The following is a 15,130-nucleotide window of genomic DNA, read 5'->3' on the forward strand; positions in this document are numbered from 1 at the left end:
TGCTTGTCACTTAATCTTTGTCTCTGGTCACGATTCAGATCGTCTCTCTCTTTCTCTTGGCATCAGTGTGGTCAAGTTTTCCACTTTGCACTTGTTGTTTACATAGTTGCTTTGGCCTTGTCCTTTTCTGTGTTCTGTCAATTATCAATCAGTCGAGTTTAGCTTGCTATTGCTTGATGTCACATTCTCTTCAACAGACGGTCCTTAAACTTTGTGGCTTCAGATGTTCTCTTCCTAGATTCTGATGCAAGCACTGATATCCAGCTGCTTGCGGATATAGAATTTCTGGTGTCTACTGAGAATACCAAGCAACCCATGCTTTCCAAAGCTCTTCGATAGCCTCAGTTCCCTTCTCCTGACCACCATCTGTCTCTCCTATTCTTCAGGTGAACTATTCTCTTTGTACTGTCAATCGGTGCATGTTTTAACTGTTCCCAGCTTTAATAATCTTTCTGATTCCAGTTCATCTTAAAATCTTTCTCAATTCTAACTTTTTCTGTATCAAACTTCAAGATATGCGTCATATTTTAGTTTGATGGCATCTTGATAGAATTTTAACTTTAATTTTGGAAATAAAGTGGTCTGAATCCAAGTTTGCACCCCTGAGGACATTGACATGTTGCATTTGCTTCTCTCCACATCTTGATATTACTACATGATTGATCTGGAACTCTTCTAGTAGAGTTGGGAAACACCCAAATTTTCTGTTTTCCTGAAAAGTGTTCGGCCAATGCAGATTTCTTTATCAGATTAAAACTCTTACAAATTTCCACTAGTCATTCGCCAATTTCGATTAGTTCTGTTGTGGTCTAGATAGTTCCCAATAATGTTCCTGAATTTTCTTTCTTTCGTGAGTTGTGCTCTAAAGTGTCCCAGATGTAGGATAACATTCTTGATAGGAATCTTGTATGGTGTTCTAAGATTCTTCTATTTTCCCTGGATCTGATCTGTTAGTCTCATTCGTGGGAGGACATATATTGACCATAGCATATATCTTATTTACTCCCAAAAAGTTAAGTGAGGAGTCTAATGGTTTTGGAGCTCAAGACAGTGATGGGTATCAGGATTTGTCTATTGATTATAAAACCAGTGCTGAGTTGACATGCATTCTTCATTACTCTCTTGCCAGGCGTTTCCTTCTGACTCAAAAATTCTTCTGATTTGAACACTACCTCATCTATGTATCTAGTCTCTTTATCACTGTTATACAGATTTTCTGTTTGGCCACAGTAGCCGTAATGTGTTTCAATTTTCCAGTTTTGAGGTGAGAATTAATGTTGAAGGTATCAATGTACGAGGGTGGTTTGAAAAGTTCTTGGAACAGAATAGTAGAAAAGGACTTACATCACTATAACATTTATTATTTTTCAATGTAGTCTCCTTGTAGATTAATGCACTTGGTCCAACGATGTTCCAGTGCCTTGAACCCTCCTCGAAAATAAGTTTCCTCCAGGCCTCCAAAATAGTTGTCAACTCCAGCTTTCAATTCTTCATTTGAAGTGAATCTTTGTCTATGAAGAAAAATTTTCAGTTTTGGGAAGAGAGGGAAGTCTCACGGAGCCATATCAGGTGAATAGGGCAGGTGTGGCAACAATTCATACCTTAGTTCGTGTAATTTTGCCAAGGCGGTGTTTTTGATCCAGTTTCAAGAATCGTGGCACCCATCTTGCAGATAATTTTTTTTCATTTGCAATTCTTCAGTTAAAATGTGATATACCCTTTCAGAAGACATCTGGCAAGTGTAAGCAATGTCACGCACTTTCAGTTGGTGATCCTCCATGATCATTCTGTGCACTTTTGCTATCATTTCTGGAGTAGTGACACATCTTGGCCAACCACTGTGTGGATCATCATCTAAGCTCTCCCAACCAAATTTAAATTCATTTGTCCACTTGGCAACAGTTGAATATGAAGGAGCAGAGTCCCCCAGTGTATTCTGGAAATCAGCATGAATGTCCTTTGCTTTCATACCTTTCTTTACAAAGTACTTACTCACTGCACGAATCTCGATTTTTTCCATCTTCGCAAATCACTATGCGAGAACAACAACAGAGCCACATCACTGCCGCAGCTCTCCTCCAAGAGCACTGACATGGCACATGTTTACAGACAACAGTCCAATGAATATCACATGAACAACTCATTGTGCTAGTGCTGACATCTCGTGGTGATTGTGAGAACTTTTCAAACCACCCTCATATAACACTTTCTTGTTTTTCATGCTCTTGCTTGTTGGTATGGGCTCCACATAATCTGTTCGCTCACTGAGCTCTTTGATAATTTTGGGTTTTTATCACCTATGGTAGAGCTCTCTATGAGTGAACTTGCCATCAGGCTGAAGCAAATTATCTACGTTGGAGGTCAATGCATAGGTGTTAACAGGGGTAGCACTGTGGTAGTCAATCCCAGAAGTACCTTGAGATATGACCTGGCTTCTCTTTTATGCCTTCTTTAGGTGCCAACCCTCCTCCTTTCTCTGGGTTTGAGAGTGGCAACAGCGGTTCTCAGTTACTCAGCCCTCTAATAGTCAAACAATGGAAAATCCAGGGTGGAATGTAACAATATTGTGAAAAGGGAAGTTGCTACTCACCATGTAGTGGAGACGCTGAGTCGCAGATGGGCACAACAAAAAGACTGTCACAAATATAGCTTTCGGCCAGTAGGACCTTCGTCAGAATTAGACAACAAACACACACATACACACTCACGAAAATGCAACTAAACACACACGGCTGCAGTCTCAGGCAATTGAGGTCACACTGTGAGCAGCAGTGATGGGAGTGGCAACTCGGTGAGGGTAAGGAGAAAGTTGGGGCGGGAAGCGGGAGGAATAGTATGGTGGACAGTGAATTACTGTTGGGGAGTGTGGAGGGACAAGGCGGAAAGAGGGTAGAGCAGCTATTTGCAGTCAGGAGGTTGGGCGGAGGGAGCGGAGAGGTGGTGAGGGGGGGAGAGAAAGCAGAAAAAGGGAGAAGTAAAAAGACTGGGTGCGATGGAGGAATGGGGGTTGTGTAGTTCTAGAATGGGAACAGAATAGGGGTGGGATGGGAGAGGACAATGACTAACGAAGGTTGAAACCAGGAGGGTTACAGAACGTAGGATATATTGCAGGGAAAACTCCCACCAAAGCAGGTTTTGGTGGAATGGATTCATATGGCACAGGAAATGAAGGATGTCATCTTTGGTAGTGCGCTCAGCAACAGGGTGATCCACTTGTTTCTTGGCCACAGTTTGTCGGTGGCCATTCATGTGGACAGACAGCTTGTTGGTTGTCATGCCCACATAGAATGCAGCACAGTGGTTGCAGCTAAGCTTGTAAATGAACAGGAGCAGGTGGTGGTGGTAGGATGTATAGGACATCTCTTGCATCTAGGTCTATTACAGGGGTATGAGCCATGAGGTAAGGGGTTGGGAGCAGGTGTTGGTAGGGATGGATGAGTATACTGTGTAGGTTCGGTGGACAGCAGACTACCACTGTGGGAGGGATGGGAAGGATATTGGGCAGCACATTTATCACTTCAGGGCATGGCAAGAGACAGTCGAAAGCCTTGCAGAGAATGTAATTCATTTGCTCCAGTCCGGGGTGGTACTGAGTTACGAGGGGAATGCTCGATAGGCACGGGAGATTTGTTTTTGTACAAGGTTGGGAGGATAATTATCCTTCCAGCCACGCAGAACTGGAGTGAATGAATTACATTTTCCGCCAGGCTTCTGACTAACTCTCACCATGCCCTGAAATGATAAATGTCCTGCCCAATATCCTTCCCACCTCTCCCACAGTGATATTCTGCTGTCCACCAAACCTACAGAATATATTCGTCCATCCCTACACAACCCCTGCTCCCAAGCCCTTACACCTCATTGGTCATACCCCTGTAATAGACCTAGATGCAAGATCTGTCCTACACATCCTCCCACCACCACCACCTACTCCAGTACGGTCACAAACCTCACCTATCCCGTCAAAGACAGGGTTACCTATGAATCCAGTCAAGTGATTTACCGTATTTACTCGAATCTAAGCCGCACTTTTTTTCTGGTTTTTGTAATCCAAAAAACCGCCTGCGGCCTAGAATCGAGTGCAAAGTAAGCGGAAGTTCTGAAAAATGTTGGTAGGTGCCGCCACAACTAACTTCTGCCATCGAATATATGTAGCGCTACAACAGACATGTTTTGCAGGCACAAAGATAAATACTGGCGCCAAAACCTCTTCGTCAGTAAATAAATTTAAAAAAAAAAAAGGTGGAAAACGAGTTTTTTTCTCCGCCCCGAGTTTTGACCACTGCACTTTCATACATTATCCAACGAAGTAAATAGAAATTTCGTATTGTTCATCTTCTAGCAGCATTTCAATGTACTACGAAAATCCGACTGGCAAGACTGTTTGGGATGTTTGTGAATATGGGAAACTTTACGTCCTGAATTTTTTCCTACCTGTGAGAAGAGATGGTTGCTACTAGGAACTTTTTTGAATTGTGAATCACATGCAGTATTCTCTTCACCATAGGAATAATACGAATATAAACATTTTGCCATGTATTCTTTCGTGTTTGCTGCTGTCTCATTTAAATCCTGTCTGCCTAATAAACTACGAAACTAGAGCGAGAGCACAGCAAACACGGAAGAATACACAAATCATGTCATGTTTATATTCGTATTATTCTTATGCCTAATAGTGATACAGTCAGAAATGAAGCACGGCAATTGACTAGATTTTTAAATCTAAGATGACTAATTTCTGTGCAGAATATAATGTACTAAAGAGGCGTCTGCAAACATTTTCAAACGGAGAAAAATGTTCGCTAAACTCTCGTTCAGAACATCTTCCAACATATGCAGTCTATTATTTGGTTCTTGGTGATCATTATCAAAGAAAGCAGCAGTGTAAGTAACCACGCACAAGAGCAAGCCAAGCCGCGAGCGGCTACAGGCCGTAAACACTCATTATCAGAATGCGACAAACAATGCATGACACAGTACAGTAATGCATTTTCAGCTTAGAGTGACGTAAACACATTACGGCACTTATCAGATCAAAGAAAAATAAGCAATCAATTCAAACCAGACGAAGCACGTGAAAAAGGAAGGGTACCCGTATAAATACGCACGGAGCGCCTGACGCATAGCAATGGCTACCTGGTAAAGCTTAACTGCTAAGCTTACGACTCGAACCAAACTACTGTAGCTGTATCGTCATTCATTCGACCTCAATTGTGTCTCGTATCATAATGGACCAACTTAGTTTCGATTTGGAGGTGCGGCCTAAAACTTTTATCTCCCCTTGAATTTCGAGTCTCAAATTTCAGGTGCGGCTTAGAATCGGGAAAATTTTTTTCCTTGATTTCGAGTCTCATTTTTCAGGTGCGGCTTAGATTCGAGTGCGGCTTAGATTCGAGTAAATACGGTACAAGCTAAGCTGCAACCACTGTGCTGGCTTCTATGTGGGCATGACAACCAAAGTGCTGTCTGTCCACATGAATGGCCACCGACAAACTGTGGCCAAGAAACAAGTGGATTACCCTGCTGCTGAGCGCACTGCCAAAGATGACATCCTTCATTTCAAAGGCTGCTTCGCAGCCTGTGTCATATGGATCCTTCCCACCAATGCCACCTCTTCTGAATTGCGCAGGTGGGAACTTCCCCTGCAATGTATCATACATTCCCGTAATGCTCCTGGCCTCAACCTTCGTTAGTCATTGTCCTCTCCCATCCTACCCCTTTTCTGTTCCCATTCCAGCAATACAAAGCCCTCATTCTTCCGTCACACCAAGTCTTTTTACTTATATCCTTTTCTGCTATCCCCTGCTCCCCCTCCACTCCCTCCATCCAGCCTCCCGACTGCACATACCCGCCCTACCCTCTTTCCACATTGTCCCTCCACACTCCCCAACAGCTCATCACTGTCTGCCACAACTACCCTACTATCACTCCCACTCACCGCCCCAACCTCCTCCTTACCCCCACTGAGTCACCACTCCCATCACGCACTGGTGCTGCTGCTTGCAGTGTGGCCTCAGTTGCCTGAGACTACAGTCATGTGTGTGTGAATTGTGTTTGCATGTGTGTGGTGTGTGTGTTTGTTGTCTAATTGTGACGAAGGCCTTACTGGCCGAAAGCTATATTTGTGACAGTCTTTTTGTTGTGCCTGTCTGAGACTCAGCATCTACGCTATATGGTGAGTAGCAACTTTCCTTTTCACAATATTGTTTCAGTTCTCTAATAGTCTGAGGAAATAAGCTAATCGTACTTCTCTGTGCGTTCTTGAGTATTTTGTGTGACTCTTTTGTTATTTTAACTTCTTTCACAACAGGATGCATGAATATTGGTTCTATGCTAAAAAAACATACCTTTCTGACACCAATAACGACTGGGATTTTGCACTGTGTGATGGTGGCCCCCTGTATATTTTCTGTAAGCAGCTCAGTCAACCTATCTTTCCCTCCCTTATTTGGGTGTAGGTCATGTTTAGTATATTCTAATCTCCCAATTGTAGCAACAGGCACTGCACTGATGTGTGGCTTCATTTCTGCTAGTAGCAGCCTATTCAATGCTGTGTTCACATGGCTCAAAGCATTATTGACCCAGAGCTGGTCATGGCACTGCAGGGCCTGCACAAAACTCACACTTTTGTTTATAATTGTTACTCCTATTGCATTCACATCACCTCTAATCCTGTAATTTCTGTCTTTAACCAGGCTGTTCCTTGCACCACCTACTATGTTTTCTCCATCATCAACAACATCTTAAGGCCCAATGAATCTACTTTTTAAGTATGTGAAGGTCATTCTCAGCAAACATTTTGGCTAGTGTAAATCCAACATTTGAAACATCTAGTAATTTGTCTGGTACATCACTCAATGTTAAGTTAATGACACTGACACACTTGTGAACTTTAACATGTTTCCCCATCTCCAAGAGCTCAGTAAGAAATCAGATGACAATATGCCAGATCTATGTGAGACGACTCTTAGTTTAGTGTCCAAAGCTGAAACTAAGGAGGAATGTCACTGCCATGAAACTAGTAGTGTGTGGAAACCAAAAATGTCATAGAGACTGAATGTCATGTACTGCCAAATCACTAAATGGTCTTGCACAACAAAGCACATCAAAAAAAGTTCCACATTAAAGTTTAGACCCAGAAAAGCAAGATAACTATTGTATTCAAGCATTAGCATAACAAAGACTTCAAGAATGACATATAAAATGCTGCTTCGCTTACCAAGATAGGCATTTACAGCTGTAGAGGGCTAATGGTCACCCCAAAGTGACCTGTTTGCCATGTCCTCTGGAGACAAGACTGTCAAAAATGGAATTATGTGCCATACAAATAACATCAGCCCCACTCTTTGATTCAATCTCCATATCACTGGAGAGATGGAAAATTAGATTCCTCCCCATTTCAACTAACCCACAAGAATGGTAATGCCTGGGGTGGAACCATGACCAGTGCCCTTATGGGGAGCAATGGAGGCAGACATCACTGCCATCGGCTCAGTTAGAATTGGTAGCACGGCAGGGACATCTGGAACTTCCACAATTGGAAGCTCTCCACAGTCTATTATCTTCAGTCACAGTGTGATGATATGCAGCTGGGCACTAAATTGTAGCATAGTCTGTGGGTGGTTCTGAAAGATGATGGCCACATGCACACTTTTGTTGGATACAAAATATGTAGCTTTTGTTGTGGGCAGTTACACTTGCTGTGATTGCAGAAACATTCGTGAGTGGGAGTCCCATGTTTTTGCTCCAATTTGTGAATTATCACTATGATAAATACCCCAACTACTGACACAATTTCTGTTCACGTGGTGTCACAATTCTGCCTCAGCTGATGAAGGAGGAATTTCAAACTGCATTCCTTGTCAGACAGGTTACACCTTTGTGTGACTGTACAGTGGAATCTGCAGATGAAGTCGTTTAGAGAATGATGTTTCTCAAGAATTCACTTTCAGCATCATTGTTAAACACACATTGTGCTGCTCATGCAATTTCAAATGACTAAGCTATGAGAAGATACTCACTTAAACTAGGATCAGATTTCCTAAGAGTACTAGTTCAAACTTCCTGACCGGGAGCTAGATGCACTACCTGACCCCGAATTAAAGATTTGACATAAAATGTTTTATATTTCAAGTGCAGAAAACTTCACTGTCAGCCAATGCGAGACAAAGATCTTTTGTCTTCCCAATATGTGGATCCTATCATCCTTGTGTCTTGAGTTACTTGCCCTTCCTTTTCAACTTTCCTTAATGTATCATTTTCTCTTCCCTAAGGAAGAAACTACTAGTTCCAAAAGGTAGGATTGGTGCACATACTTTTATACATGTTTATCAACAATATTGGCATTTTCCCAGAAGGTAATGACCAGCAATTATGTCATACAGTCAGTATCAAAATTAACATATAATTTTTCTGTGAACATAATAAATACAGTTAAGACATGTTTCATGTGAAATACTATATTAAAAATAAAACCAATCAGAAGCCTGATCAGCAAGTAGATTTCCAAATGACAGTGATGGTAACTGTACATATTAAGTATTAAAGCATATATTCATAAACTAAAATTGATTATAGCACAAGAAAAAAATGAACAAAAATTTATTACAATGGGAAAAAACAAGTTAATTAGGTTTAATCACATACCTGTGACCATGGCTTGGCTGGTGCTCGCATTCGACGCAAGAAAAGAGAATGCCATTTCTGTCTGAGTTGAAGAGCAAGATGAGCAGTTTCTGCATCAATACGAAATACTACCCAGTCATCTAATTTCAAAGTTGTATTCTGGCCTTCTGGCCTGTCTTCTGCTTCACTGTCACTATCAGCTGCACCTCCCAATACTGCATCTCCCCTCACTGCTCCTACAAGCAAGTAATTTCTCAATAACAAAAAGCATAATTTGGATACCTCATGCCGCTGATTAATGTCAGTCAAAATACTTGCAAACACAGATGTAGCTTTTAACACTCAACATAATGATTGGTCTGCCTCACAAGTAATGCTGCAGGAAACTTACTAGAGGAATAGTTTCGACAATGTATTAAGTGCTTTACAGCAGCAAAATTATTGTCTTTTATTTATCCTGACACTTCAATTTATGGCAAATGCAGCCTAGTATGGTTTTTCTTTAAAATAATTAGAATTTTAAAAACCTGTTAGTTTCAGATTGATCACATTAAGGGCACACTTTTGCAAAAAAATTTAGGCTTCATCAAAAATATCAAATTAGATGACTTAAATCAACTTATCAATGGCTACTTTCAGAAATCTTCAACTACCCGATGGTTACAAATTGTCACTCTTAATCTTCATTGATGTTTGAGCCACATCTGTTCAGAATGGGCAAACAAAAACAAGTATTAAAAATGCACTGTGATCCCCCATGGATTTCATTGCACATGAGGAGCGTAAATGAGAAATAACCCATCGAACTTAAAGAATGCCAGCCAGCAGCTGCTACATACCATGGTCCATGGTTAAGTATAGTAATATTTATGTGAACTATTTCTGCTGCCCAATGTTTACATGAGTCTGTGGTCTTTGTACCACAGAAAAGTATCTCTGTTCAGAGGATTTGAGACTTAATTAGGGATAAGGGTACAACTTCCATATTCTGTCATTATCTGGGTTGTTGTTGTTGTTGTGGGCTTCAGTCCAGAGACTGCTTGGATGCAGCTCTCCATGCTACTCTAACCTGTGCAATCTTCTTCATCTTCCAGTACCTACTGCAACCTACATCCTTCTGAATCTGCTTAGTGTATTCATCTCTTGGTCTCCCTCTACAATTTTTACCCTCCACGCTGCCCTCCAATACCAAACTGCTGATCCCTTTGTAGGGAAGCAGCCTACTCACGCCGTAGTAAATTCACAGCAGTCTTTCCATTGTGTGCCAGCCCGTCCGATGTAACTAGCTCTGACGTCATAAATGTTGCGCAATACTTTAAAAATCAAGCAAATAACCTAAAACATTTCTAGCATGTCAGGAGTAATATTAAATTAATATGTGTTGAATATCAGTTTGATAACTTTAACCATTTTCGAAATTTGGACGTTTTTCTGTAAAAATCATTGGCGCAACAGAAAAGAGCTAGAGACTTCAAAATTTATTATTAGATTCATTTTTCATAATTATTTAATAAAAACAGTACTCTGGATCTCACAAATTAAGATTTTAGTGGAAATTCATGATTTTCTGGTCTTCGTCTTAAAACTTAAGGAAGCAAGATAGATTAAGTAGGCTAATAAATAAGGCTAGGATGTATATATTTAAGTAGACTGGAGATCCGTTATCACCCCGGGCTTCCCCTCCCCCTATCTCCCATGCCCCTGGCATCTCTGCTCTCCCCTATCCCTCTCCCACTCCCCTTCCTCCTCCTTCTCTCTTGGCAGGTGCCCGGACTCGCACACGCTCAGTGAACATTCGCGCGCCGGAGATCATCGCCATCAGTGTCTCGTGTGTGTGCCTTCGTCTGAGTTTAGTGTTCTTTCGTCGTCACGCCTCCACTGTTCACGTCTGCCGTCGCTGTCGTCCGTCTTCTGTGCGCCGTGTCAACAAGTGTTAGTGTTTTTTTTTTTTTTTTTTTTTTTTTTTTTTTTTTTTTTTCATCCAGCGTGAACGGCTTCATGTTTATTGTTTTTGTATCTACATTTTTTGCCCGCCATTTTTATTGTATTGTCTGTGTCACCTATATATCGTATTATTGTACCCCTTAAGGCTGAAGAGCAGCGTATTATGCTGCTGCCAGCCCACCTTGTATGAGGTGCTTAAAATTACAATAAAGGAAAAAAAAAAAAAAACGCTAGCACCATAAGGATGTGAGAAGTTTCATTCGAATACCTATAAAACTATAGCGATAGCGTATCTCCAAAGGGCCAGTTCAGAGCTCGTCTACTGCGTGCAGTGTAATTAAATTAATTCTCTCGCCCAAAATATTTAACTTAGCAACGTAAAAATTTTATTATCAATACTTACCTGCGTGCTGAATGCACATTTAAATTAAGAGCTTCATCGGCCATCAGCAAGAGAAGCTAGGATTTATTAGGTAACTTAAAGTGGTGCATTACCAGCCCAGCGGCTAGTCGGGAGAGCCGATTTGATCAGGCGTTCCCTCAGCCGTCCGCACCGCGGCTTTATATATAAGAACGCTGCGCGAGGAAGCAAGGCCCCAGTTCTCTCCAGACGCTGAATAGCACGTCATCTGTGTCGGGAGTCGCGTCGCGTCGGTATCATTGCTACAAACAGACTCGGATGCCGTATTAAGTTACTCGAGATACGCGTAACCATGAAATCATTTGCGAGTGAAGTGTTAATTCTGGGTTGACTTTAATTATCAATCTTCAGTTTGTGTATTGTCGTATTTTCACGTGCCGCTGCGGGACAAACATTCTACCATTATTTAGCGTGGCGTTTGATGAACATTATCATCAAATTATGGTGAGCATTCATTTAAACAGTTAATTCGGACAATTATAGTGGCATCAGCGCATTAGACTCTGAACTGCTCTGTTAGTTAGATTGTGTGGATTCTTTTGTTTTCATCTGTGACTTTCAGAATACAGAACTTTTTTTTTTCACGACCGTTTTTAATTAGAAATCCCAGACAATCTCCTAATTCCTCAGAGCTATAAGCTGTAACTATAAGTGTATTCTCAGATGAAGTGGGCACTAGGAATTCTAATTACAGGCTTCATGTTTTGCTAATCACTTTCTGGTTGCCAATATTGTAGTTAGAGAGCCAGTGTTGAGAACGGCGAAAGACAGCATAAATAACATTCTAAATAATAGGAACTAGTTTAACATTCTACAAACCTAACTTTTATATAAACAACATAAAATTGATAAAAATTCTATCCGCCGCCCCACACCTTGATGCCTCAGAATGTGTCCTACCAACCGCACCCTTCTTTTAGTCAGGTTGTGACACAAATTCCTCTTCTCCCCAATTCTGTTCACTACCTCCTCGTCAGTTATGTGATCTACCCAGCTAAACTTCAGCATTCTTCTGTAGCACCACATTTCGAAAGCTTCTATTCTCTTTTTGCCTCAACTATTTAGCGTCCACGTTTCACTTCCATACATGGCTACAATCCATACAAATACTTTCAGAAACAACTTTCTGATGCTTAAATCTATACGCAATGTTAACAAATTTCTCTTCGTAAGAAACGCTTTCCTTGCCATTGCCAGTCTACATTTTATATCCTCTCTACTTCGACCATCATCAGTTATTTTGCTCCTCAAATAGCAAAACTCATTTACTACTTTAAGCGTTTCATTCCCTAATCTAATTCCCTCAGCATCACCTGATTTAATTTGACTACATTCCATTATCCTCGTTTTGCTTTTGTTGATGTTCATCTTATATCCTCCTTTCAAGACACTGTCCATTCCATTCAGCTGCTCTTCCAGGTCCTTTGCTGTCTCTGACAGAATTACAATGTCATTGACGTACCTTAAAGTTTTTATTTCTTCTCCATGGATTTTAATTCCTACTCTGTATTTTCCTTTTGTTTCCTTTACTGCTTGCTCAATATACAGACTGAATAACATCGGGGATAGGCTACAACCCTGTCTCATTCACTTCCCAACCACTACGTCCCTTTGATGCCCCTCTGACTCTTGTAACTGCCATCCGGTTCCTGTACAAATAGCCTTTCGCTCCCTGTATTTTACCCCTGCTACCTTCAGAATTTGAAAGAGAGTATTCCAGTCAACATTGTCAAAAGCTTTAAGTCTACAAATGATAGAAATATACGTTTGCCTTTCCTTAATCTATTTTCTATGGTAAGTCTCCACGTGTCACCAGTTTTTCCACTCATTTGTAAATAATTCGTGTTAGTGTTTTGCAGCCGTGGCTTATTAAACTGATAGTTCGATAATTTTCAAATCTGTCAACACATGCTTTCTTTGGGACTGGAATTATTATATTCTTCTTGCAGTCTGAGGGTATTTTGCCTGTCTCATACATCATTCTCACCAGATGGTACAGTTTTATCAGGGCTGACTCTCTCAAGGCTATCAGTAGTTCTAATGGAATGTTGTCTACTCCCGGGGGCTTTGTTTTGACTTAGGTCTTTCAGTGCTCTGTCAAACTCTTCACACAGTATCATATCTCCCATTTCACCTTCATCTACATCCCCTTCCATTTTGTCCTCAAGAAGATCGCCCTTGTATAGACCCTCTATATACTCCTTCCACCTTTCTGCTTTTCCTTCTTTGCTTAGAACTGGGTTTCCATCTGAGCTCTTGATATTCATACAAGTGGTTCTCTTTTCTCCAGAGGTCTCTTTAATTTTCCTGTAGGCAGTATCTATTTTACCCCTAGTGATATACGCCTCTACAACCTTACATCTGTCCTCTAGCCATCCCTGCTTAGCTATTTTGCACTTCCTGTCAATCTCATTTTTGAGACGTTTGTATGCCTTTTTGCCTGCTTCACTTAATGCATTTTTATATTTTCTCTTTTCATAAATTAAATACAATATCTCTTCTGTTACCCAAGGATTTCTATTAGCCCTCGTCTTTTTACCTACTTGAGCCTCTGCTGCCTTCACCATTTCATCCCTCAAAGCAAACCATTCTTCTTCTACTGTATTTCTTTCCCCCATTCTTGACAATTGTTCCCTAATGCTATCCCTGAAACTGTCTACAACCTCTGGTTCTGTCAGTTTATCCAGGTCCCATCTCCTTAAATTCCCACCTTTTTGCAGTTTCTTCAGTTTTAATCTACAGTTCATAAACAACAGACTCTGCTCAGAGTCCACATCTACCCATGGAAATGTCTTACAATTTAAAACCTGGTTCCTAAATCTCTGTCTTACCATTATATAAACTATCTGAAACCTTCCAGTATCTTCAGGCTTCTTCCATGTATACAACCTTCTTTCATGATTCTTGAACCAAGTGTTAGCTATGATTAAGTTACGCTCTATGCAAAATTCTACTGGGCGGCTTCCTCTTTCATTCCTTACCCCCATTCACATACTACATTTCCTTCTCTTCCTTTTCCTTCTATCGAATTCCAGTCACCCATGACTATTAAATTTTCGTCTCCCTTCACTATCTGAATAATTTCTTTTATCTCATCATACATTTCACCAATCTCTTCGTCATCTGCAGAGCTAGTTGGCATATAAACTTGTACTACTGTGGTAGGCGTGGGCTTCGTATCTATCTTGGCCACAATAATGTGTTCACTACGCTGTTTGCAGTAGCTTACCCGCATTCCTATTTTTTTATTCATTTTTAAACCTACTCCTGCATTACCCCTATTTGATTTTGTATTTATAACCCTGTATTCACCTGACCCCCAGATCTGGGTTAAAGGCACATAACAGCAACATGATTACAGTGTCCAAGTCCAACAGCATATGATACTCAGTTTTAATTAAAATAGGCAAAAAATAATAAATTAATGAAAGTAACAGAAAAGAGAGTAAACAGATTTAAAATAGTATACAGATGTTCATAATGGAAAGAACTGGTTAAACCAAGTTTATGATCAAGTATGGATTTCTTTCTAAAAACTCTGCATAAAAACTGGAGGGTGAATATAAATTATGTACTATGCTCTTACTGGAAACTAGTGTACTCTTACCACATGCCATGAAAAATAGTCATACACCATAAGTGTATCACAGTGGTAGGCCCTCTTGTCATAGAAGAAATCTATGGGACATGGAGATTTGCTTATCTAAAGGCAAGTTAACAGCATTTCATGTTACGACTCAGGCTCAAAGGAGTTGCATTATAATTGCCAGTCAGTATGTTTCATGACAGCAGCTTGGTACTCTCATTTCCAGCAAATCATCCTACCAATGTGGGAATGCTGCGTTACACTTCAAGTAAATATTGGATAGACCTCCTTGGGTGATGTGCTCCCATTTCATTTGCCTTAATTTCCATATACACCGGTATACAGTACAGTAACACCACTTTTCTCTGTCTCTGTAGGAAAAAATTATTGAGTGGAATGGATTGGTTTCTCAATTCGGAACATGCACTGTATGGGTTGATGTGAACTAGAGAGATGGAGTTAGTGAAGGAAATTCTCAGCCTGAATACAACCTACCTGCTCCTGAGCTATCGAGTTTGGATGTACCTCTGTGCGCCAACCAGTCAATTTATGCT

General features: G+C 40.8%; 1 protein-coding gene across 1 annotated transcript in view; it reads right to left on the minus strand.

The window, feature by feature from the left end:
* Window positions 1–15,130, minus strand: part of LOC124805079 (3'-5' RNA helicase YTHDC2-like) — a 306,102-nt gene that overhangs the window by 75,045 nt on the left and 215,927 nt on the right. The window contains exon 20 of the mRNA XM_047265510.1: window positions 8,647–8,861. Within this exon, the coding sequence (XP_047121466.1) occupies window positions 8,647–8,861 (215 nt within the window). The remainder of the gene's footprint in view (window positions 1–8,646; window positions 8,862–15,130) is intronic.

Source organism: Schistocerca piceifrons, chromosome 7 (assembly GCF_021461385.2).
Source record: "Schistocerca piceifrons isolate TAMUIC-IGC-003096 chromosome 7, iqSchPice1.1, whole genome shotgun sequence".
NCBI classification, from domain to species: Eukaryota; Metazoa; Arthropoda; class Insecta; order Orthoptera; family Acrididae; genus Schistocerca; species Schistocerca piceifrons.